General features: G+C 49.6%; 2 protein-coding genes across 2 annotated transcripts in view; both read right to left on the bottom strand.

The window, feature by feature from the left end:
- The window catches only part of LOC102005976 (sialic acid-binding Ig-like lectin 10), a gene marked incomplete at its 3' end in the record, with an annotated part of 3,416 nt that extends 1,705 nt beyond the window's left edge, over window positions 1–1,711 (bottom strand). The window contains 6 exon segments of the mRNA XM_013508839.1: window positions 1–146; window positions 259–306; window positions 497–778; window positions 894–1,274; window positions 1,348–1,454; window positions 1,585–1,711. Coding sequence (XP_013364293.1) covers window positions 1–146; window positions 259–306; window positions 497–778; window positions 894–1,274; window positions 1,348–1,426 — 936 coding nt within the window.
- A 10,682-nt stretch (window positions 1,712–12,393) lies between these two features.
- The window catches only part of LOC102005641 (sialic acid-binding Ig-like lectin 13), a gene marked incomplete in the record, with an annotated part of 14,228 nt that continues 1,188 nt past the window's right edge, over window positions 12,394–25,433 (bottom strand). The window contains 6 exon segments of the mRNA XM_013508883.1: window positions 12,394–12,586; window positions 22,134–22,220; window positions 22,637–22,730; window positions 23,069–23,326; window positions 25,057–25,107; window positions 25,306–25,411. Coding sequence (XP_013364337.1) covers window positions 12,484–12,586; window positions 22,134–22,220; window positions 22,637–22,730; window positions 23,069–23,326; window positions 25,057–25,107; window positions 25,306–25,411 — 699 coding nt within the window.

Genomic DNA, 25,433 nt, shown 5'->3' with positions numbered 1-25,433 from the left:
TGCTGAGGGAGGGGACTGAGAGAGGACTCTGCCCCTCAGTTCCCAGGTCAGCGTGGCGGGGGGCCGGCTCTCAGCAGCACAGAGGAGCTGCAGGAGCTGGCCTTTCTCGGCTTCCACGTGTGGGTTGTTTTCCTGGCTCTCCTGAACTGGAGAGAGAGACACACACACACAGAGGATGAGAGAGAAGGGCTGTAGGAAGAGACCCCCCCATGCCTTTGCCAGGGCCTGGCTCTGTCCCACCCCAAAGACCCTCAGTACCTGACCCGTTGTCGTGGAAAATGCTGATCACAGGGTGTTTGGGGGCATCTGCAACAAGATTGAGGGCTGACTTCCGCGGAGAATGTTTTGCTCCCCACCACAAGAACTCCTCCTAACACCGCCCCTCACAAGGCCCCGATGGCGCCAGGGCTGTGCACCCTCCTCTGCATGGGTCTCTCGGATGCGGATCCCTGCACCCTGGGGCTGTGTGCACCCTGGGAGCCCACGGCACACTCACAGGCCACGCTCAGCCTGACCGTCCTCTGAGTGTTCAGGCCCCTGCTGAAGTCCACTCGGCAGGTGAGCGCAGAGTCTTGATCCTGGGGCCCGGGGGTGAAGCTGAGTATGGAGTAGGGGGCGCCTGGTGCCCTGGTCCCTTCAGAGGTCAGGGTGGGCCCTTCCCAGGAGAAGATTGGGGCTGGACACTGCTCAGAGCTCCAGTTGAACACGCAGAGCACTGTCACAGGCTGCCCAGGGTCCAAGGTCTCAGGAATGAAGACATCTGGTTTCTGAGTCAGGTCTGGGAGAAATGGAGCCACCTTAGTGGATCTCTAGGTCTGCCCTGCTCAGCCCTGGGTTATCCCCTTGGTCCCTCCCTGATGCGACAGGCAGGGTGTCTCCTCCACACTAAATACCTGTCACTCTCAGCAAGAACTTGTTATCCTTGAAATTATATTTCACCTGGTTTCCCTTCTCCACCCGGAAGAAGTACAGACCCCAGTCCTTCCGCTGTACATCTCTGATCAGCAGGGCGCAGTCCTTTTTGCGGAGATCCCCCACGAGCTGGAATTGGCCCTCGGTGTTCTGTAGCAGATTTCTGCTTGGGTTGTTTGTGGCCACTGGATCTCCATTTTCTGTGTGGGTTCCTTCTTTGAACCAGTAGCCATAAACTGGGTGTGGGTTCCAGGGTTCCTTGGGGTAGGAGAAGGAGCAGGGCACAAGGACGCACAGGCCTTCCTGCACCGTCACCGACTCCTCCACCTTCAGCCAGTAATCCTTCTGCTGAGCCTGCGACCCTGAGGGAGGCAGAGGCTCAGCCTGCAGCCCCATCCAGCCCCACCGGGGTCCCACGGCTCTCGGCCCACTCACCGTCCATCAGCGAGGACATCAGGGATAGCAGGAGCAGCATGGTCTTAGGAGGCACCTGGACCACCCGAGATGAGCTCATTCTGCAGTTGTGCTGTGGCTGATTACAGCTAGACAGAAGGGGAAGCAGAGACGGAAGCTGAGCCCCGGGGGCTGAGCCATGAATTGAACAGCTGACTCGAAGCCCCGGGCTGAGGACTTGCTGCCCCCTTCTGTCCACTCCCCGCCCACCTGGCCCACCTGTCCTCCGCGTCCTGTGGTGGGTGGAGCTTCCAGGGCTGTGGGCATGCAGAGTTGCTCTCTTCCCTGCCACCCCTGGGGGAGGGATGGAAGCGAGGACCTGTGTCTGGTTCCTTGGGGCCTGGCCGTGGTGGGGGAGGGCAGCTGGGAAGGTCCCGATGTGCCTGGGTCACCGCGAAGCGGAAGTGAAAGTCCACAGAGCACTTGTTCTGGGGGTCCCTGTGGGGGTGGGGGTGGGGGTGAGGGAGGGAGGGCTGCGGGAGGAGCTGGTCCCATTAGAGAAGGAGGCAGGCGAAGTTGGATTTCAGGTTTAAAAAATGAATGCCCTTGTTTGCGTGGTATAAGAATGTCTGAAGTATTCGATGGCACCTACCCATGTTAATATTTTTTGTTTTATTAGGAATTCAAATTTATCTAAATGCCTTGCTTCTTTTTTGAAATCATTCTAAAGCTGGCAACTGTAGAGTGGGGTGGGTCTCTACCCCACCCCTTCGTCTTCTGTGGTGAGGCGGTGCCCTTTAGTTCCCTCGACGCTCTGCCCCGCCCCCTCTGCCTTTGGACAGTTGGTGTCTTCCTGGTGACACCTGCTGTGGCTTGAACCCCCTGGCCTACAGCTGGCAGTGGGAAGGGCAGGGGTGTGCCACGCAAGCAGGAGGAACAAACTCCCCACAGTGTTGCCCCCTCACCCGGCCCTTTCAGAGCAGATGCTGGGTCAGGTAGAGACCCAGTGCTCAGCCACTCAACCTCCACGCACCTGTGTGCCAGGCACTGGGCCGTCCGCAGGGGACACAGAACTTAATCCCACCAGGGGTCTCATCTCAAGAACACCTGCTTTGATAAGTCAAGATTCTTAGGAACAGAAAAGCACTAAGGTGCTCACAGGTGCCCCAGGCGCTGGGGCAGGCAGTCATAGTGGTTCCTGGAATGGGGTGGTCAGTCCTTTCTACTGGAGGGAAGTCAGGACAGATCACGGGCAAGAAGTGACCTTTAGCTGTCCCTGCTGCCCCTTGATTTGGTTCTCAGCACCACAGGGTCAGTTTGCTCAAGCTGATGATACAGAGAACAGTCCACTGTCAGAATCTGTGGGTTCTGTGTCCATGGATTCCACTGACCATGGGTTAGAAGCACTAAAAAAATTGCGTCTATCCTGAGCATGCACAAATGTTTTGGCCGTATCTTTATTCCCTAGAGAAGAATAACTAAAGCTGGGTGTGATGGTGCGTGCCTATAATCCCAGCACGTGGGAGGCTGAGGAAGGGGATTGCTGGAGTTCAAGGGCAGCCTGGACTTTATAGTGAGTTAAAGTTCAGCCTGAAGCACGTAGCGAGAACTTGTCTCAAAAAAAAAGAAGAACAAGAACCATTTCCATAGCACTTACATCATGCTAGGCGTTACGTGTCATCTGGGGGTGATTGAAGGTGTGTGGGTTTGCAGGTTGTACATAAGCACCATCACCCTGTACGGTATAAGGGACCTGGGCCTTCACAGGAACCAACCTGCAGGGGATACTGTACCCCAGAATGAGTGGAGGAGATAATGGAATCCTTGGCTATGAGAACCAGTGCCAAAGGTGGCATCGGCCCAAGGTTAGGTCCGCAGTTGTTGGGCAGATGTCTGGGCTGAGGAGGTTTCTGTGTAAGGTTTTAGTGGCCTCTGTGGGAAGCTGTGGTTCTGGCAGCTTCTGTGAAGTCCTTGTCATTGGCCCCACAGGACTCCCCCTGCTTTGTAGTGTCTCAGGTTTACTTGTTCATGTAGTTTTGATAGGCTGTGACACAAGAGAGTCCGTTTTGGTTCTGACACCTTTTTTTGGTGTTGAGAGGCTGCAAACTCCAGTAGCCAGTGAGGACAGCTTGGGTTGGTGTCGTCGGCTGAACTGGAACAGGGCCAGCTTGAGAGGGAGGGGTGGAAAGAGAGTGGATGGGGACCCTTCAGTGACCCTGCTGTGGCTTAGCCCGAGCTTCTAGAGATGGTTCTGAGACCACCAGCCCCTCCCCTTTACTCTGCAAGGAGCAGAGTTCTCCCAGATAAATGTCTCTACACCATATCTTTCTTCATTTACTCTCCACCCCGGCCCAATTTTGCTTCCCATTCCTACCAAGTCACTCAAATGATTCCACGAAGATCCTCAAAACCTCCAAACTGCTGAAACCCACAGACAATTTCCATTTTCACCAGCCTAGGGTGCCTCCCTCTCAGAAGCCCTGGGCAGGCTCAGCCCCTCATCTCTCAGGAATGGCTTCGGAGTACCAGGTCACCTGGAGATGCCCTCCTGCACTAGGCTGGGGCCCCGCCCACATGTGTACGGGGAGGCACCTGTGGGTGCCCTTTCTGCATGAAGCGTAGAGGAGGCCTCACACCATGGCTTCCCTCCTGCCTTCTAGACCCTGTCTCATCTCCTTCAATGGTTCCTCTTTAGCCTTGACACTGAAATGTCGAAATGCATCAGGATCCTCTCCCTACATGTCCTGTTTCATCTGAGGCTTGAAAACATGAGCTGTCCGTTTTCTGCTCTGACATACATGCGGTGCTAGACCTGTATCAGATGCTACCATTGAGGAAGGCTGGGGGAACCTCGCACTATATTTCTTCCCAACTGCCTATGAATGTATGATGGCATTCAAAAAGAAAAAAAAAAAGAAAAACAAAGCAAAATAAATCATCACAAAACACACAACAACAAAGACACATGCTGATGGCTCATGAAATTTCACTTTAACCCTCACCGTTCCCCGCCGAGTTGACATCTACTCAGGGGTATAGAATGGGTATCACTCAATCGTTACCATGGCAAACTCCTTTGCAGACATCTGAACATTATTGTGATGTGTCAACCTCTGCCCAACCCGTGCACCTTCTCATGTCTGCTTTTGCCTCATTCCCATCTGCAATGCATCCGCACTCCCTGTCAGTTCAACTGGTAAAGCATTTAAATTTGACCTAACAGCAATCACGGCAAACACTGTAGAAGTTTCCTCTCCTCCCCACTAAACAGAAGAGTTACCCGCACTCTCGTGTTTTGACAATACTATTCATAATAACCAAGATAGAGGATTAAACTAGATGCTTGTCAGTGGATGACTGGTTAAAGTGAACACAGTGTATGTCCACCGTGGAATTCTGTTCACCCACAAAATATTGAAATCCTGTTATATGTGGCAAAAATGAGTGAACTAGAGGACAAACTGTTAAGTGAAATGAACCAGACAAAGAAAAATACTGCATATTCTCCCTTATGTATGGAAGGTAAAAAATGGTGATCATGTGATTCGGAGGGAGTAGGAAGGGTGGGCAGGCGAGGGGGCAGAGGAATATGGGTAATGCATGCCAACACATATTAAGCAGGAGAGGTATGTTCTAGTGTTCTACAGCACAGAGCAGAATCTTCAGTTTACAACAACCAGTTGTATATTTTATGACGAACTAGAAAAGAAGAGCTCAGAAGGCCCAAAATGAAGATATGATTAGATTATGGAAATGCTCATTAACCTGTTTTGATTATTCCACATTGTACATGTGTACTGAACAATCCTACTCGATCCCATACATATGTGCAATTATTATATGACATAAAAAAATATCCATCCATGAATCCCTCTGCAGCGTTGCTCAGTATCACACTCCTGACATTCGCAGTCAGATGCCTCTGGGGTGGGGGCTCCCTGTGCGCCCTTGGTACCGAGCAGCACCCCAACCTTAGCTCACTAGATGCCAGTAGCATCCCCTTCCATCCTGATGGTGACAACTAAAAATGTCTGCAGGTATTTTTATTGCCTGGTGTCTCCCAGCCAGCCCCCCATGCAGCTGAATGACAGCAGACACTCCTCCCTGCTCCCTCTTCAGCTTTTCAATACAGCAGCCAGAGTTGTTTTAGAAATGTGCACCACACCAAGGCCCTCTTCACTCAAGCATTTCCTCAGCCCCTCGTTTTATTTAGAGGAAAGCTCAAACTGCTTGCTGCACCTGCACGGCTCTGAAGGATGAGGCCTGCTGGCCTCTGCTAACTCATCTGTGTCCACTCTGCCTTTGCCTTCCCTGCTTCTCACACCGCCCACCTCTGTTCCTCTCCAGGAACGTGACGTTCACAGTGCTCTCTTCCAGAGAGGCTCTGCTCCAGGTGGCCCCTTCTAACTGCATTGCGCTCTAAGCCACCTCCTCAGACCTGCCTTTTCTAATCTCATAAACCAACTTCCTCTTTCCCTGTCTGAAATATCTGTGGTTTCTCTGGCCTCCTCAGAACTTTCCACCTCCCTCTGTTGTGACCAGACCACCTCCTACCACCTCTCACTTTCTAGCTGCATCTCAGACCAGCTGTCCCTCCCACCCGTGGTCACATGAGACACTGGAGGACACCAGAGGCTATGGCAGTCTTTCCAGGTAAATCTCACTTCCGTCTCCTCTGCTGAGAATATTCAGCTTTCCCCCAAACTTAGTCCTTTGAAAGCCACGCCTGCATGTTTCCATCTTGTTTTGTGCAGCAGGTGCCACATATTTGCTTATCCCCTCTTAATTTCACGCTGAGAAACCTCAGAAAGGAGTAGGCCTTGTTCAAGAACTCCAGAGCTCCTGGATGGGCTGTGTGGTGTGGGCCCAAGGACTGAGGTCAGGAGGAAGTGACAGGGATACAGGGACGGGGAAGCCCTAGGATGGTGTACCAGTCAGTGTTTACTAGAGAAACAGATATAACACATGAAGTACAAATGTATAAGAAATTACAAGATTGGCTTATGATGGTCAGCCACAGAGTAGGATGAGGAAGCGTGCAGAGGGTGTCTGCACACTGGAGACAGAAGGAATCAGTCCCAGGTTTGGAGTTCAATGCAGTGCCCATGCAAGTCTGTATCAGGAGGCCAAAGGCTCTACACTGAAGAGTCTACAACGGAAGCCTGAAGGATCTGTGGTGGAAGCCGAAGTTTCTGCACTGGAAGCCAGGAGATGATGTCCAAGCTGAATGTGAAGACTAGCTCCTCTGAAGAATGGAAGCCCCTCTGTCCTTTCTCATTTCCCTTTCCTGCCATTCAGGTGATAAGCTGCGCTATGGGGGGGGGTCCTCTACACGCCAGGGTGTAGAATTGCTGAGCCGATTTAGTTAAGCTTCTAAGCTTCTTGAGTTGACACAGTCAATCAACCATTACAGATGGAATTAATGGTTTTATAATGAGGGAAAGGTCCCAGTTCTCCGTCGCATGAGGAGGATACAATGGGAAGGCTTCTGTCTGCAGCCAAGAGGGGCCTTCATGAGGATCCTGACTGTGCTGGGACCTGGATCTCTGACTTCCAGCATCCAAAATGGTGCAAGATACACGTTTGGTGTTTAAGAAATCCAGTCTATAGCCTTGTGATAGCAGCCTGGTATGGCTTGGTTTATTCCCTCCGAAGCTCACATTGAAGTGTAGTTCTCCTTAGAAAATGCTAAGATGTGGGACCAAGTCAGGCATGAAGGCACAAGTCTGTAATCCCAGGGACTCTGGGGGGCTGAGGCAGGGCAATTTAGGAACTTAACAAGACCCTGTCTCAAAATATAGAAATAAAAATGGGGCTGGGAACATAGCTCAGTGTGAAGGCCTTGGATTCTTCTCCAGTATCCCTCCACACAGGTGGGCCAATGGGATGTTTAAGAGGTGATTAGGGCCTACCTTCATGAAAATATTAAAAACAGTCTTGTGGTTGATGGAGAAATAAGTGAGTGGGTTATCTGAAGAGTGGGTCTTCTAGGAAAGACAGTTAGGGTCGGTCTCTGCGGTGCTCCCTACCTGTCCTGATGTGATGCCCAGGCCACCCTGTTACTCTGCCAACATGAGTGCCATCAGCAGCGGTGGCCCCTCCACCTCAGACCAGAGCCATGAGCCAATGGAAACCTCTGTTCTTTGGAACTCTCTCAGTGCACAGCATAATCCTATTAGCAACTGAAATGGCCTAAGATATAGCCCAAACTAAGACGACCTTGGTCTCATTTTCCTCTTTCTAGATAAGGGTTATTAAAGAATCCAGTGATAGAAAGCCCTGGCTTCCCGATGTCCAATCCAGAGAAAACCGTTCTTCCTTCACACTTTCCCCAAGGCAGTACCCTAAGCCCAAGTCCTCTGGTGAACAATGTAGGAGGTTTTTTGGTGATTCGCGCCATGGTTTCTGTGGTGTGCACCCTCTGTCCCTCGCTACCGCGGGTGGGGACCTTCTGCAGTGCCTTCCGTGCCTCACGGTCTCTGGCCACATGACACTGATGTGTTTGTTGATTGGTCAGTGTTGACATTTGTTTCTTGTAAGCTGTTCCACAATTTGACTTTATCAGCTTCTCTGTTTCATTGATAGGACATAATTTGGGTGATTCCTATGGGGTGAGTTCCCACTCCATGTGCATTGATGACAGAGGAGGTCACATCATTCATGAGTGTGAAGTGTCAGCTCTTATTTTCCTCAAGTTCAGGCCAAAGAACAGAATGGAGTGGAGTGCATGCTCAGATCTTCTGTTTGTCCTTATTTTTTCAGTGTGTGGGATCAAACCCAGGGCCTCTGATATAGTAGGCAAGTACTCTACCCATGAGCTACTTCCTCAGCCTGATCTTGTCTAATTATCCTCTCTGTTAGACTTTTCCATGATGCCTTCATTTTCTGATTGGAAACTGGAAACACAGCCCTCTCTTTGGCATATTTTGAGATGCCAGCAACGTCAGCCTGACCGGTTCTATGCACATCATTTGTTGAGGAAATCATTCTTTTCCACTAAATGATTTTGTACCCTGGTTGAAAAATCACCGGACCATATATTAAAGCGGGCATTCTGGACTGTCAGAGGGAACATATATATATACCTCTTTGAATATACAGGGTCAGTTAATAGCTCCCCCTACAGGCCACAGCGTTGAAATGGGACTGCAGTAGCCCTAAACTAAAGCCCCACACACATTTGTCCTATCACAGAAGAGCACAAAATTTAGAGAACCTTAAGAAAAAGATGAACTAAACTTGCAGGTAACTTAACTGTTGTAAGCAAAAAGACCAATTCTCTTTAAAGAAATAAAAACCCAGCAGTTCATATGCACCATTCAGAGAGAAGAGAAACTGAAAAAATATATTCATGTAAAGCTGAGTCTCAATTTTTCACAAAATTGATGAAAAGTATAAATCCACAGATCTAAGATACTTAGCTAAGCCCAAATAGAATAATCTATTTTTTCTTCCCTCCTTCCCTCACCTTTCTCTCACACACACCCTTGCCCACACAAAGACTCATAATAATCAAATGATCGAAAGCTAGTGATAAAAATTAAAACCAACCGGAGAAAAACAAACTACGAAGAAAGAAGTAAAAAGATAATTAAAGTGGATTTCTTATAGGAAATTATGGAAGTCAACAAATTTTAAGGTACAGAATGGAAGAAAATGTTAACCTAGAAATCCATATAAATTCTTTTTTTTCTTTTATTTTTTTGGTTTATTTTTTTTTTTTTTCTGGTACCTGGAATCAAACTCAGGACCTTGAGCTTGCCAGGCAGGTGCTGTGCCGCTGAGCTAAATCCCCAGCCCCAAATCCATATAAATTCTAATTCCAATGAAATTTCCTTCAGAGACAAAAGGAAATAAAAACATTTCTTGATAAACAACAGCTGAGAGTGTGTCTCATCAATATACCTATCCTATCAGAAATGCATAAGATCTTCAAGTAAAGGAAAATGATGCTCTGGAGAAATTTGGATGTGCACCAAGGAACGAAGAGCAATGGAAATGGGCCTGGTCTGTGATGCCGACACTAACCACCCAGCCGAGATGAGCAGGGCACAGGGACACTGCACCCTGAGCTTCCCACAGACCAGGGATCCTGGTGTCTTCGAGGGTACAGAGGATGGAGGAGATGGCTGCTGTGTGACTGAACACAAAATAGTTCATTTTTCTAATCAAAAAACTCTTTAATACTTGATGAACTTACAGAGAAATATATTATGGTATTAATAAAAAATATAAGACTGAATTATGGGCTCATCAAAATCACATGAGAGTAGCTACACACAAGAAAAACTATATATATATTATAATTCATAGTAGTAAAGACAATCTACTTCCTCAGCAGCCCTCCCAACCATTCCATTCGAATCAAAGGAAGAGGCCAGAGGTGAGGGTGATGAGAATCTGTTTTTGGAGAGCACGCGGAGTCAAGCCAACACCTTGTTCCGAAGCCCTGGGCAGGGCTGAGTCCCAGCACAGAGAGGCCTGGTGGGTCTTCTTCACCTGTTAGAGACCTGCAGCCCGGACCTGAGCCCTGCTGTGAGGAAGACCCTCAGCTTCTCTGTGAGGCCCTGTGCCCCAGGAGTCCTCACACCTGCGGGGGAGACAGTGCTGAGATGAGAGTCTCCTGCTGTGGAAAGTTTGGTCCAGGAGGACAGGATGGGTGAAGACACTCGGGGATTTGGGGGCTGAAAACTTAGGACATCTGAGCTCACCTGGTGTAGGAGAGCCAGGTGAGGCCATAGGTTAGAATGAAGCCGGTCCCCATGAGGGCCCCCCTGAGTAGGGTGAGGACTAGAGGCCAGTGGCCCTGCTGCTCCCCACAGATTTGGGGGCAGGAACGGGAGGCACCTGGGAGAGGAAGAGGGGGGAGAAGGAGTCTGGGTCTCTTCCCCACGACACTCTTCTGAACACAGGTGTACGGCTCATGCTCACCCTGCAGAGCCAGCCTCAGGGAGACGAGCGGGAGCCCAGAGGGTGCTGAGCCCAGCAGGTGAATTCTCCTCCATCCCCTGCAGCCACCCGGGACAGCTCTAGGACCCCAGGAGCCAAGGTCTGTGGGGGGCTCAGGGTGAGATTTCCCTGTGCCCAGCTCATCTTGGCTGGAGGGCTGCTGTGAGCATCACAGGCCAGGCGCAGGGCCTGGCCCTCCCGGACTCGCAAGGTGGTGTTGTTTCCCAGCAGCTGTGGGACTAAGGAGGCAGCGAACCAGGGGGCAGGGCTGAGGGACGCTTCTCTCTCTGTGTCCTCCCTCAGAGGTGGGGACGGAAAGTGGCGCCTCTGAGCGAGCCTTGCAAGTGAGGGCGAGGAGCGGCGAGGACCCGTGCGACGGAAACGTGGGTGGAGGGAGCGTAAGACCCCAGCACAGCTGGACAGAGATGTGCAGAAGTGGCGGCACACCAACACGCAAGGGTGACAGGCCAGGACAGTGGACCTTGACGTGCAAGACCACGATTCACGCTAACTCAGGCAGGTTTGACCTCTTCGAGGAGCCACAGCAGGCGGTGGCTTTGGGCCTCCTCCTGGGGGAGCTGTGGGGCTGCTCTGAGCACAGCAGGGACAGGGTCACATCTGGGTGACAGAGAAATGCCCTTGGGTCCAAACAGTGTCCAGGTTACTCGAGGGCTGGTGGGTCAGAGGGGAGGCTGGAGCAGGTCCCGGTGAGAAAGGCCCGGATGGAGGAAGGAAGTGGTTAGAGACGTTTTCCAGAAGTCAAGATTGCAGAACTCACAGACTTGCATTGTCTGGTGAGAGCCCGGGGTCTAAAGCGGCTTCCAGGATATGGACTCAGTAACTCAGGGGGAGGGGCTCCCCCGAAGAGAGGAAGTGTGCTCAGGAGAGGCAGGCCGAGACAGAGGTTTATGAGAGTCTTTGGAGCAGAAGCAGGACTGGAACCCCCACTGGAGAGACAGGCAGAGAGAAGCCAGAGGCCCAGGGCCCAGCTGTGGGAGCTCATGGACGGAGGCTTCTTGTGGGAGAGAGAGATGGTGCTGTCAGAGAGATGCTGGAGAGTATGGAGGGAGGGAGGCACAGGAGAGAGAAAGGAGAGAGAGCAGCACTCAGGAAGCTACGGCACGTGAGCGCGAGTGGTCACAGGAATGCACGGTGACACTGGAAAGCATCTGGCAGAAAGATGGAGACACCCACCCCCTGAACAGCCCCGTAGGTGAGGGTTTCCCTACCCGTGCTGTTGGCCCTGAAGACACGGAGGCACATGTTCTGCAGAGCATCTGGAACAGAAACCAGTCACTGACTGGGGGTGGGTGGCCTGGGGCAGCTTGTGGGCCCGGAGGCTCTCATCTGACCCCAGCTGTGCCTCCAGAACAGTGTCTGGACCCCAGGCCCGGCCTCTCCCAGCCCCTGTCCCTCTCCTCCCTGGGCCCTGTATGTCCTGGCCCAGCACTCACAGGACACGCTGAGCTGGACGGTCCTCTGCACTGTCACACTGGCCCCAGGGAAAGTCACTTGGCAGGTGAGGTCGGTGCCATGGTCCTGTGGCCGTGGGGTGACAGTGAGCACTGAAGTGCGAGCAGCCTCGGGGCCCAGCGCGGAAGTGAGGTTCGCCCCGATCCAGGAGAAAGTGGGGGGCGTCCCCTGCTCACAAGGCCATGGCGCCGCACAGGTTACGTTCCCAGGGTGACCGGACTCCAGGGTCCCCACGATGTGGATGTCAGGGGTCTCTGTTGGAGCTGGGGAGGAGACAGACAGACCCTCAAGCCCTGGAGGGGACCCCGAGGGTGGCCCTCAGAGCGGCTTCTGCCTCAGGCGAGCCACCTCCCCCAAGCAGGCCCGGTGTTCTGTCCCCGTGGCCCCCCAGGAGGAGGAGCGGGGGATCCCATCCCCACCCTGCCCTGGGGCCCTCAGGCCCCATCTCTGTGGCCTTCTGAACCTCATTCCTTACCCATCACAAACACACAGAGCTGGTTGTGTATGTAATTATATAGCACATAACTCCCTCTCTCCACCCTAAAAAAGTAGACTCCTGTGTCCCTTTTCTGTGCGTTTCTGATGCGCAGGGAGCAGTTGTAGGTCTCGGGGTCTCCGAGGAGATGGAATCGTTCTCTTGTCTCTTCCAACACCTCATGATGTGGGTCATTTGTGGCCACTGGAGGATCCTGAGAACTCTCAGCCCCTTTCTTGAACCAGTAGCCCCAAGCTGGGGTAGAGTTGCTCCAGCCTCTCTCAGGGTAGGAGACACGGCAGGGGATGAAGATGCACCGTCCCTCCTGCACCGCCACTGACTGTGGCACTGTCAGCTGGGGTCCTAGAATATGAGCGAGGGATCCTGTGGAAAAACAGGGGTCAGTTTGACCCAGCCCAGTGGCCCTTCCCCCTGTGCTCGCTCACCTGCCCACAGCAGGGGCAGCAGCAGAGGTGGAAGCATCTTAGAGCTGGAGACTTCAGGCTCTTGGGAGTGCACTGAGAAGGATCTGTGTGGAAGGGAAATGCTTTGTGAGCCATGCAAGTTGGGGAGAAGCGTGAGACCTCAGTGGGTTATAGAAGAGGAACTTAGACCTATATGGGTTTGGGGTTGATCCCTTCTGTCGGAAAGGACCGAAACCCAGAGAGCTACTCAGAGAGCAGAAAAGAAGCAGAGGCCACCTCCTGTCCACAAGTCAAGCACTTCTGTCTTAGTTACTTTTCTCTTGTTGCTGAGACAAAATACCCAATGTCCAGCATTAAGGGAGGAAGGGCTTAGTTAGCTCACAGTTTGTAGAGATTTCAGTCCATAATCAAGGCAGGGTGGCTCCAAGGCAGGGTGGCATCGCACAAGGGAACAGTTCATGGTGGGTGGAAGGTAGCAAAACAGCAAGGGACCTAAACAGCATCATTCTTCCCCTTTTAGTTTATCCAGGGTACTTAGAGTGGATAGTACCCATACCTTTAATCCTAGTGCCCTAGAGCCTAGCACCATGAATCCATCCCAGCATCACACACTGTAAATCCAGCCACCCCTGAAATAGCCCCACCTATGACTGCGTGAACTTTTGAAGGACCTCTAGACGCAAGCCATAACAACTTCCTTCAGAATCTGGGCCTGGGCCAGGACCCTGGGGACATCTTGGGCATGCAGCACAGGTGAGAGTCTAAATTCTTCCCCATCTGAGTTGCTTTTCTGGTTAAGTTTCTTTTTTTCACCAGAAACCAGGTACTGCCTGCCTGGCAGAGGAGATTTGTGGGGTGGTGGGTTCTGCAGGATGCAGGGTTTAGTAGAGTCTGTGTGAGCTAGAGTGAGGAAAGGTCCTAGGTTAAGAGAAGACAGCATCTACTCACTGACTCCATTCATTCATTTATTCATTCATTCAGCAAACCTGCAGCAAGCTATAGCATTAGTGGGGATGGGGACAAGCAGGGACCACAGCGCAAGAGCCTCAGGACCTCACCAGACACAGGAGCTATCTATAAGTTTGGCACATGGCATGGCAACTTACTAGATATTTTGACAAATTCTGAGCATGGCGTTATTTCTCTGTCATCGCCTACACTGATTCCCAGTGTGTCAGTGACACTTCCAGAAAAAGATCCGTGCAGCATCCTCATGTGGCACAGAAGAGGGTACACGTTCTTTATTGCAGAGGAAACTTCTCCACTTTCCTGCCATTCGGGTAGCATGGACTGCAATGATTGTCCGTCTATCCACATCTTACAGGCCAGTTCTTCCTTTCATGTTGCAGATCTGCTTCCCACACATAAATGTGCCTCAGAAGACACATTTTAAGCCAATAGCAGATGATTGTATAAAAAAAATTGGGCGAGCTTTGGCTCACGTCATTTTCCATCTTACTCAGTGCAGTCTTTACAGCGTGGTGCACTGACGTGGCATAATGTGTTGGGGGTCATCTGTGTGATGGGGTGTATGTCACCACGGGTTCCTTTTAATTACTGAAGGCACCTCACTGTTCCCAGGAACCGTCTTTTTGTATCCACTGACAGGCTGAGGAACATTTGGATTTTTTTTCTAGTTTTGGTGACTATGAAATAAAGCTGCCATAAACAGGACATGCAGGTATTTGTGTGGACATGTTTGGATTTCACTTGGGTAAATACGTAGGAGGAGGTTGCCTGATCAAATGGCAAGTGTAAGATTATATGTATATGAAATTTCCAAACGCATCTCCAAAGTGGTTGTACCATTCCGAATTCTCATAACATTTTACGTGCTCCATATATTTGTTGCATATCCTTTTTAGCATTTGGCATGAGTAGGATTTTTAAATTTTATCTTTGTGTTTTGAGCCATTCTAATGAGTATGTGCTGCTAACCTGTAGTATCTGAATTTAACCTGTAATTTCGTCATGGTAAATGATGTTGAACATGTTGTTATCTTGTTATTAGTCATTCATTTTTTTCTCTGGTGACATAAATGGTCAAATACTTGGTTACTTTTGTAGGGACTATGGTAAGATGAATGGGAAATGTTTACCATTCTAATTGTTTCACATGTACAGGTCAGCGACATTAACGATACTCACATTGTCGTGCAGCCCTCACCCCCATCCACTCTTCCCTCTCTCAGAGAGGGACTCTGTGCTCATAAAGGGTATCTGCTTTCTCTGCCCCTGGAAACAACCATTCTACTTCCTTCCTGAGAATTTGCCCACTCAAGGTACCTCCTATGAATGGGCTCATACACTTACCTGGGTTTTTGTGACTGACTTATTGCTCCTGTTCTGGGCCCCTCCTTCATGCAGCACATGCTGAATAAGATCCATTGCTTTTATGTAACACATTTTGTTTACCTGTGCATCTATTCATGGGCACTTTGGTTGCTCCCCGCATTTAGCTTTTGGGAATAGTGCTGCTATGAACATGGATGCATAAAAATTGCCTCAAGTCCCTGTTTCCAATTCTTTGAGTTCTATGTGGGAAACAGAACTGCTTGATGACATGACCATTCTACTTTTAATTTTTTGAGGAAGGACTGTGCTGTTTCCATAGCAGCTGTACAATTTTACATTCTCAGCAGTAATGCTGAGAGTTCCAGTTCCTTCTCATCCTCCTCAACACTTGTACTTTATCATTTTTAAAAAATAACATTTCCCATGGATACATAGTGGAATCTCATTTTTACTGCATTTATTTCAGATGTACAATATAATATTGTGGATCCATTTGCATTTCTCTAATAATGATTGACGTTGAACATTTTGTCATGTGCCGGATGACCATTTTGATATCCTTGTAGAAATGTCTACCCATGTACTTTGTTCTTTTTTTCACAGCTTAATTTAGTACGACTTTATTTTTTAATCAAGTTTTGTTGGTATAATTTAGATATACATAATGATCATATTCATCATAAGGAATTTGCAACTGTAGATGATATGTCTTGATTCCTCTTTTTCCCCAACCCCCTTCAACCCCTCACCCCTTCTTTATTTACAAAGCTTTATTTCCATTTTATCCTTCTTTTATAATTTTTTCTTTTCCCTACCTTCCTTTCCCCCTCCCCCATCCCTTGGTCATCTTTCCATTTGAACAATTTCTTCCTATTTCACAATATCTATTATACAATTTGGTCCTCATTTACTCTTTCAGTTTCTTACACCAGGGAGGTAATGTGATATCTACACCTGTGTGTATGATTTAGTTCACTTAAGAGTATGGTCTCAAAATGCATCCATTTACCTAGAAATGTCTTAAGTCTATCCTTCTTTATGGCAAAGTAGTACTCCATTGTATGAAAAAAAACCCACATCTTTTTTATCCATTCTTCAGTTGATGGGCATTTGGGTTATTTCCAAGTTTTAGACTTGTACTGCCCTAAACATGGGTGTGCATTACAAACTGTGCTGTTCTAAACAGGGGTGTTTAGAATACTGTTGTATGATGTTTTAAATTTTTCCAGGAAGATCCTGAGAAAGGGAATAGCTAGGTCAAATGGGACCTCTAATCCTAGTTTTTTGATGAATCTCGATGTTGATTTTGACAGTGGTTGTACTAGTCTACACCCCCAGTGGAGAAGGGTTCATTTTTCCCCATGGCCCCTTCAACCAATTTGTTATTGGTTGATTTCTTGATAATAGTTATTTTTCCTGGAGTGAGATGGAATTTCAGTGTTGTTTTAAAACCCTTGAGGCATAAACTTGGGTCCAGCAGACCCATCCCTTACTTTTCTACTGTAAATTTGTACTTTAGCATTATAGTAGCCAGTAGTACTTTGTCTTAGTACCTTCTCTTGAGGGATACAGGAAGCAATCTGTGTGTTTACCCACTTAGTATGACCAACAGCAAGGAGTATGCACATGTACACAAGTGTCAAACTGGGATTTGGACCCACCTTTATACTCTAATTGGTTTTGCATATGTTCACCTGAGCATTGCAGAGGATCCAACAGGCCAAAGTACTCCAGGATTTGTTAAAAATTTTTTCTTTTGATTTTTCTGTTAGAAGTAGCCCAATTCAGTACAATGGGACATGAAAAACCTGATTTGCAAGTTGTGGAGGAGGTCAAAAGTGAAGTCATCAGACTACTCATGCATGGATGATGAAGATGATTCATTATGGTAAAATACATGCTTTCATAATGGAAGAGTGGTGTGGGTGGATGATGATGATGATGATGATGATGACGATGATGATGATGACTTTGACACTGGACATGTCAGCCACAGTTCCTGTGACAGCAAAATGGAGCAAGAATTGACACAGGGAATGCAGATCTCTTTGGTTCAGATGAAGAAAATACTGATGTGAGTACATATATGACTAGTCAAATGTGAAATGGCCATACAGCCAAATGCAATGATCCAATGTTAGAATTCAGTCAGAAAATACAGTGAAGTTCTTGTCAGGGGTGTAATGTATTGGACAGAATGCCAGCACTGCCATTCAGTGTTGGAAACTGTAATGGACAAAAATGCTACAAGATGCTGTGAAATACACAAAGGCTGAGGTGCAAGTAAAACCTTCCGTATGCACCAATAGCCATATGAAAAATGTATTTATTATGACAACTCCCTAGCTAAATTGAAAGCATTCACGGGTCTGCTATACTTAGCACGGATTTCTCATGGTGATCGCAGGAATGTAAAAGACTTATGGAAAAGCAGTGTGTCAAAATGTGATATGAACATTTATGCCATTGTAGATACAAAGAGTTATTATTGTTTCAGTTTAGACACTTATCCTGGAAATGAGCCATCTGGTTCTTATTTGTATAGTAATAAACTGAATGATATCGTGAACAGACTTGTTGCTCCCATCTCCCAGACTAACCAGAATGTGACATTTGACCTGGATTTACTGGTTTCCAACTGAAGTTACATTTGCTAGGTCTGGAGATTTAGCTCAGTGGCACAGCACCTGCCTGGCAAGCATGAGGTCATGAGTTCGATTCTTGGTACTGGAAAAAAAAAACAAAAAAAGGTACATTTGCTAACAGAGCACAAGTTGACCAGTGCAGGAACTGTACACAGGAACAAAGCAGAAATTCCAAATGAAGTGTTGCAATTCCACAACAGAGAACTGTATAGTACAATCTTTGAATTTCAGAAAGACATAACATTGGCCTCATAGCTATTATCCTAAAGAGAAAGATATGCAAAGATAACAAAGAGGTGGAGGAAAAGGAACTCTTGTACACTCTTCCTGGGAGTGTAAATTAGTATAGCTATTGTAGAAAACAGTAAGAAGATCTCTGAAAAAGCTGAACTATCTTGCTCCATTTTTGATATAGACAGTCAATTCCGTTTTTGGTGCCTATAGTAAAAAACTCAAATGAACATCTCAAAGAAATACCTGCATTCCCATATCCATTATTATTCCCATTTTCGTGGCAGCACACAATAGCTAGGTATAAAATCAACTATATGTCCTTGAATGGTGATTGGATAAGAAAAATTCACATACACATGTGTGCACGCGTGTACACACACACACACACACACAGAGTGATTATGAATCCGTAGAGAAGGACACACCGCTATTTGCAACAACATAGATGAACTTGGAGGGCATTATGCTGTGTGAAATAATCCAGGCATAGAAAGACAAATAGCACATTGTATCATTTTAAGTCTGAAAAATTGAAACTCCTAACAGCAAGAGTGCAAAGGTGCTGGCCAGAGGCAAGGTGGTGGGAGGAGCATGCCGAGAGGTTAAGGAAACGAGTCAAGTTGCAGTTAGGCAGGAGGTGTAAGTCCTGGAGCTCTGTATAGCATGCTGCCTACAGCTCATCATAATGTATTGTGCATTTCAAAATTGCATGAGACTAAATTTCAAATATTATCATTACAAAGCATCAGACAAAAAATAGTACTGGATGTAAAGCAATCTTTTCATGGATGTGGGGTGTGTTATTTTAAAATGCAGCGGTGTCCATAATATGCAAGGTAATTCATACGGTACTTAGCCTGCTTTAATTTCACAGTGCAAATGCATTTTGAAATATTATAGTGTGTACCATCATTGTATGTCATTTCTATTGGTCAATAAAACAGTAAGGTCCAGAATAAGTATCTATACAAAATTGCACCACACAACATAAACATATAAAATTTTTATTTTTCAACTGTACCCTGATGAGCAGGAGCTAATTTTTGAACATATTCAAGGGTGATTCAAATAAATGATTGGGATTAATAAAAAGCTGTTGTTACGAAGGTCATCAGCGACAAGCCTCCCCTTCCCCTTGCACTGTGAGCCCCTCCTTCTCACCTCTCCCTTGGGCTCCCCTTCACCCCAGCTGTGCTCCATAACACTGCAGCCTGGACCCATCTCCCTGCATCCATGGAACGGACTCCAGCTTTCCGGGAGCTCAGAGAAACGCTCTGCATCGGTCTCACTGTTGTCTTTCCCTTACTGACCACGCCCATGAGAACGCTGTTGGCCTGAGCCTCCACAGTTATCAGATACATCCTCAACCCTCCCTGCCTCCCTGCCTCACGCCATCTCGCCTCCTCGGGGAGCAGCCATCTCCCGCTTCCCGTAGCTGTAGTTTGAATCTTGAAGGTTCCCCTTTAGGCCCATATGTTGAAAACTTGGTCCCCAGCCCGTGGGCTGTTGGAAGGTGGTGGAACCCGTAGGAGGCGGAGCCCACTGAGAACAGGTTAAGACTCTGGGGGCGGCCCTTGAAGGCGATCTTGGGATCTCAGCCCCTCTTTCCTCTCCTTGCTTCCTGGCTGCCCGGAAGTGGACGCTCTTCTTCCATCATGTTCTTCCACTGCCAGAACGGGGCCCAGGGCCATGAACGGAAACATCCAGACCTGTGAGTCAAAATCAACTTTTCCTAGTGGTACAGCGTAGGTCACTGGAGGAGGAGCTTTGCAGGAGACACTAGGACTCTGGTGCCTTCCTATCTGTTTCTGCTCTTCTACTGCCAAGAGGCGAACAGACCTGAGCCGTGTGCTGCCACCATGATGCACCACAGCGCTGTTAGCAGCCTGATGGGAGGATTCCTTGGTCCTTCTGTGGTTGATGAAGGACTTTAGTCAAGACAGAGAAAGTTGCAAAAGTAAAGGCGCAACTTATTGCAAAGAATGAAAAAGCAGCAGCACAAAGCAGACGTGAATCTTATGAGTCAGGGTGGACGAAAGCCAAGGAGGTAGTGGCACAGAGAGGCATTTTGTCCATGGGACTGTCACATCGGGGCATAGGCAACTGTAGTGATTAGCGCTGCTCTGTTCCATGCTGATCATGCTGATTTTGTCTTAGAAGTTACCTTGGAATGTCGATCTTTTACTGCTGTGAAACATATTATTTGTTCTCTTCAGATGGTCAGCCTTTTCTCTGAAGCACATTATTGTCCCAGAGCATTTAATTATATAAAATATTTCCCAAAAAACTTAAGAAATTTTTTTAATGTGGTACTAGAAATCAAATTCATGGGGGGCTGGGGATTTAGCTTAGCGGCAAAGCGCCTGCCTGGCAAGCGCAAGGTCGTGAGTTCGGTTCCCGGTACCAGAGAAAAAAACCAAACCAAACAAAACAAAACAAAACAAATTCATGGCCTCACACTCGCCAGGCAGGTGCTGTGCCACTTCGCTATAGCCCCAGCCTCAAGTAAGAAGATTAAGTCAAGAGTCAAGACTTTGTTCAATACCAGTACCACGGATGGGTCTTCAAACGCTACTTTTTCTCTCATTTTTGTTGTCACTCAGCTGTTGGCCATAGCAACTAGGAATGCTGAATGTCTGGCTGCCTGGTGTTAAGAATAAGCCACCCTGTGTTTCAGATTGGCCATGTCTCACTGTCTGACCATAAGGTCTCATGGTGCTGCATAGGTCTGTGATCTAACAGATAATCATAAATGTATCACATGCTGAGGTCTTTACTTATTTAACGACAATTGGCAAAGCATATTAACTACTGCCTAACAGCACGACAGGCCCAAAGTAGTGGGTCCAAGTGACCATGGGCTGAAACCTCTGGAACCATGAGCTGCAATGAACTTCCCGTCTTTGTAAATTATTTATCTCAGGTATTTTGTCACAGTGGTGGAAAGCTGACTGACTAACACACCCTTCTCTCTTTTGCCGCCAGCACTTTTTCTGGCTCGTGACCAGAGTGGCCTTGGGGATCATGGCAAAGTGTAAGTGCAGTCAGGGCTTTGCCCCCTCTGTGGGTTCTGCCTCATCTCACAGAGCCCCAACAGTCTGTGACTTCCTCTTTGCTGTTTTCTGGTCTTCTGCCTTCCCCTGTCCTAAATCACAGGCCCTTGTTTGCAGAACTCACAAGGCCTATTTCTGGGCAGTGGCATTTGCTGTTCCCCTTTCCCTCTTCCTGAGATAATTCTTTTTTTTTAAGTACCAGGAATTGAACTCAGGACCTTGCGCTTGCCAAGCAGGCGCTTGTGCCACTGAGATATATCCCTAGCCCTTGAGATAATTCTTACAGAAACACAGATCCTGCTTCCCAGCTACCTCCCAGTCTTTGCTCAAACATCACCCCTCACACTGTCAGGCACAGAGACGAACCCCAATGTCACCAGATCCTCTCCCTGCATGATTTCTCTACAGGCACCTGTCAACACATGCTAGCTCCTAATTGATCATTTCTTTTCTTTAAATTCTTATTCCTCTTATCTCTAGAATGACAGTTCCTCAATGACAAGGGCACTGAGGCATACCTGGCACCCAGGAAAACACTGGTGCATGGTAGGAGCTCAGTGTTAGTTATCAAAGTAGTTCATAAATAGTAGAAACAGTGTTCCCCCACCCAGAATCATACCCAAGGATTACATGCACACACTCTTAATTGAGCCTGCAGGGTCACCCGCTCTTGAATGGGCAGGAAAGAGTGGAAAAGCATCTCCAGGAGAACTGCATGTGCAAAGTCTCAGGTTCAGGAGAATCTGGACGGTGCCTGTGGTGAGAACTTCACCAATCATGAGGAGGAGGCGCTGGAGGAGAGTCCAGCAGGGCACAGGGCATGCAAGGCTTGGTCCAGGCATGGCGTCTACCCCATCTCTTTCCATGGAGTGGACTGTGGAGGAAGTGGACTCTGACTGTCTGCAAACACATCCTAGAGGCTGACGATGGGAGAGATGAGGCAGGAGTGAGTGTGGTGGATTCGGTGAGGACCAGGAATGACCAGGGTCGGGATAGAGAAAGGGAGTCAAGGTGAGCGAGTCTTAGCAGGAAAGAAGGACCAGTACGTAATTTATAGTATGGGGAAGAGGGAGACGGTTCCCAGTGGAGAGCCACACTCGCTCCCGGCTTAGAGAAGGGACCACCGAGCCACGAGCATCATAGAAACCCTCACGGAAAAGAACTGGGCTCAGAATGGTGATGGGTGACTGACCTGTGGCTGTGATGAGTCAGACAACTGGGGACATCGCGGGGGAGGAATCTGGAGGGATATGGGGTGCCGAGCCAGCACGCCACTCACCTGAGAGGCTGACGTAGGACAGTGTGCATCTCTGCTGCACAAAGGATGCCTTCCTCCTTGGGTGCCTTCCTCTTCTGAGACTTCACTCTGAGTGAGGAGACCAGGGCTTTTCAGTGTGGGCACTGGGGGTGCAGTGGGCATGGGCACCTCACCTGTGCCCTGTTAAGGGGTTGGAGGGGGCAGAAAGAGAGAGAAAGAGAGACAGAGGGAGAGAGGGAGAGAGAAAAGGAGAGAGAGAGAGAAGGAAAGAGGGAGAGAAAGAGAGAAAGAGAGAGAGAGAGAGGAAATCCAGTCCCCAGACCTCCGCAATTCGACAGACTTCCTCCCTACATCAGGCCAGAGCTAGGTATACAACAGTCTCCTGGGAATTCTCGCCGTTCACTCAGCCCTAGCCTGGTGCCAGTTCCCCTTGAACTCTGCATCTGCCAGCACTGGGCATCTGGGGTTCAGGGGTGGCAGGCTGCCCTCCCCACACCTCCTCTCCATCCACGGGCAGTGCTCACCTGAGCAAGATGAGGCAGAGCCCGAGAAGCAGGACCTTGACAACCACCTCCATGATGGCCAGCAGCAGCACCTCTGCCACGGGTCCTGGCTGCCCTGCAGGAAAGTGGGGGAGGTTAGATTTCTTTGCTAAATCACCATCTCAGTCGCATGTGAGCACTTTATATGGACCTCCCAGAGCTTCCTTATTCCTCAGTGTGGGACCACATCAGCCCAGGCCTCCCCACTCCCCACCCCGCACTCCAACTGCCCAGGAAGAATCAGAGGCCCCTGAGCCCCACGGCCAAGAGGTACATCCGGGTCCTGCATCTGTCTTGAGACTGAGCAGAGCACACCCTACTGCACTGCTGAGCTGCAGGGCCTGTTAGCTCAGAGGCCTGGGAGCTGCAGGTCCCTCCCACCCCAGGGCTTGGAAGTGGCCCCTGGACACTCACTCTGCAGAGACAGGCTCAGCGAGATGTGCTGGGAGCCCAGAGGGTTCTGTGCTCGGCAGGTGAATTCTCCTTCGCCCCTGAGGTGCTCTGGAGTCAGCTCCAGCACCCCAGGGTTCGCCGGCTGGGAGGGGCACAGAACCAGGTTTCCCCAGGACCAAGTCAGCTTGGCAGGCGGGTGGCTGTCGACCGCACAGAGCAGGCGCAGAGCTTGGCCCTCCACGACAGGAAGGGAGGAGCCGTTCTCCAGGGCTGTGGGCGCTGCAGAGAAGATGCAGAGGATCAGAGTGACAAAGTGGTTAAACGAAAAGCTAAAGAGGGAGACTGAGTGGCGAGGTAGGTTCAGACACAGAGACACAGACAGAGGAACGGATGCCAGTGTGATCAGCAGAGACAGGGAGTGAGCGTGAGCCTGAGGCCTGGCTCAGACCCCAAAGGGTCTAACTGGACTCAGGTCCCAGGCAGGAGAGAGGGAGGGTCTGGGGCTTCCCAGGACACCCAGCCAAGTCACCAGCTTCCCCCGATGCTCTGGGTGACAGCTCAGGAGCCAGATTCATGCAGAAGGCTCTTGGCCTTTACCCACATCTTCCCCTGCCCCAGTCACCGCTTGATCAGTCTGCTCTGGGCAGGTGTTGGTAGGGCCGCATGAGCTGTGATGGAGGGGACTCGGCAGCAGCAGCCCCAGAGATGGCAATGTGAGTGAGACAGCGTAAATCTGCGGTCTGGCAGGGCTTCGTGGAGGAAGAGCGCTTACCTCACACCCAGAGTAACGTGTGGAGGTCAAACTGCAGGAGGTCAGGTGATGGTGAGGGGCGAAGGGGATTCCAGAAGGGGGAGCAGAGAACGCAAAGATGGCAAAGGCCTGAGAACATCCAAGGAAAAGTGAAAGGACCAGCTAATGAGATGGAGATAGCAGGTGAGGGAGGAGACGTGGGGTGGAGTTGGCGTTGCAGGAGGGCGGGCCGGAAGAGCTTGTGTTTATGAACTCAGGGTGGGCAAATCAGAAGCCATGGATGAGGATTAGCAGTGTGACTACAGAACACAGTGTGCCCTTGTTCACCGTACAAATCACTGAACTGCAAGAAAAATCCAAGTGGCAACGTGTGAAATAAAGGATAATTTCTCTAGCTTGGAAAGAGCTTTGTGGGACAAACATAAGAACAAGTGAAATCACTCTGAAAATCTGAGCAAAGAATATAAACAGGAGTTCCAAAAACAAATGCAATCGGCCCCTGCCAATAGAAAGAAGCACACTGTTCAAAGCAGAGAGTGGAAAACACACTCACCCCTCAAGGTGGGGACACCAACATGGTGGAGACCAGCTTGCCGTTCCTCTCAAAATGAGAGAAATCTAACCAGCTAGCTTGCTTTGAAGGACTCTATTCCATGAGACACACACCACACACTTCCAGAAGTAGGTCCAACCTATTCGTTGCAGCATTTCTGTCGGCAGAATGAAGTGCCCCAGCTGTCCACTGGCAGGAGGGGCCCACGGAGGCAGGTCCATCCATGCAACCAGGGCTGCCCATGCTGCTGACACCCATGGCCTCTTTGACCCTCAGGGGGACAGACCAAGGCTCAGCACAACCTGTGTACTCAGGGTCACTTCTGGGGCCAAACTCTGTGTGTGTGTGTGTGTGTGTGTGTGTGTGTGTATGTGTGTATCTCCTTCCTCCAGCACTTGGGTCAAAGCTGCTGGGGCAGAAAGAGAACGGCTGGGGTGGATCCTCAGGAAGGGCCTGGAAAGTTCAGTTCCACTGTGTGAAAGGTCCCCATCTTTGTGGGGCTAAGGGGTCTGTGTCAGGTTCTGGGGAAGGGAGGGAGGGACTTGTTGGGTGTAGGGGTTCGAAGTGACCGTTGGGGGTGTGGATGGGGAGGAGCAATTGGGCCCCCCAACAAGGGATCTCTGTGACCAGGGTGAGGAGAACCAGGCCCTGCCTAAGCTGAAGAGGACCCGGTCTATGCACCCCAGCTCCAGGGAGGCCCTATACCTGAGCTGGCTTCCTGGGTGATGACAGTCACTGTCAGGTTTTGTAGAGAGTCTAGGACAGGAAGACATGGCAGGACCATCAGTGGTGAGGCTGAAGGACATCATCCCTGTCCCCAGGAGCTGCAGGGGTGTGGGGCTGCACCCTCCTGCCCCTGCCCCACCCCAGGTTACAGGACGCAGCCCCTCCTCCCACCCCCAGGGACTCCTCTCCCGGCAGCCCTGCTCCCCCCTCCGCCCCCCCAGCTCTCACAGGAAAGGTTGAGATGCACAGTCGTCCTCTTGGTCACACTGACCGCGGGCAGAGTCACCTGACAGGTGAGGTTGGTGCCGTGGTCCTGGGGCCGCGGGGTGAGGGTCAGCACTGGGGAGCTGGTGATG

This window comes from Chinchilla lanigera, unplaced genomic scaffold (genome assembly GCF_000276665.1).
Source record: "Chinchilla lanigera isolate Chin_1 unplaced genomic scaffold, ChiLan1.0 scaffold00157, whole genome shotgun sequence".
In the NCBI taxonomy this organism is placed as follows: domain Eukaryota; kingdom Metazoa; phylum Chordata; class Mammalia; order Rodentia; family Chinchillidae; genus Chinchilla; species Chinchilla lanigera.
The sequence above is the reverse complement of the archived record's forward strand: the minus strand, read 5'-3'. Positions and strand labels throughout refer to the sequence as shown.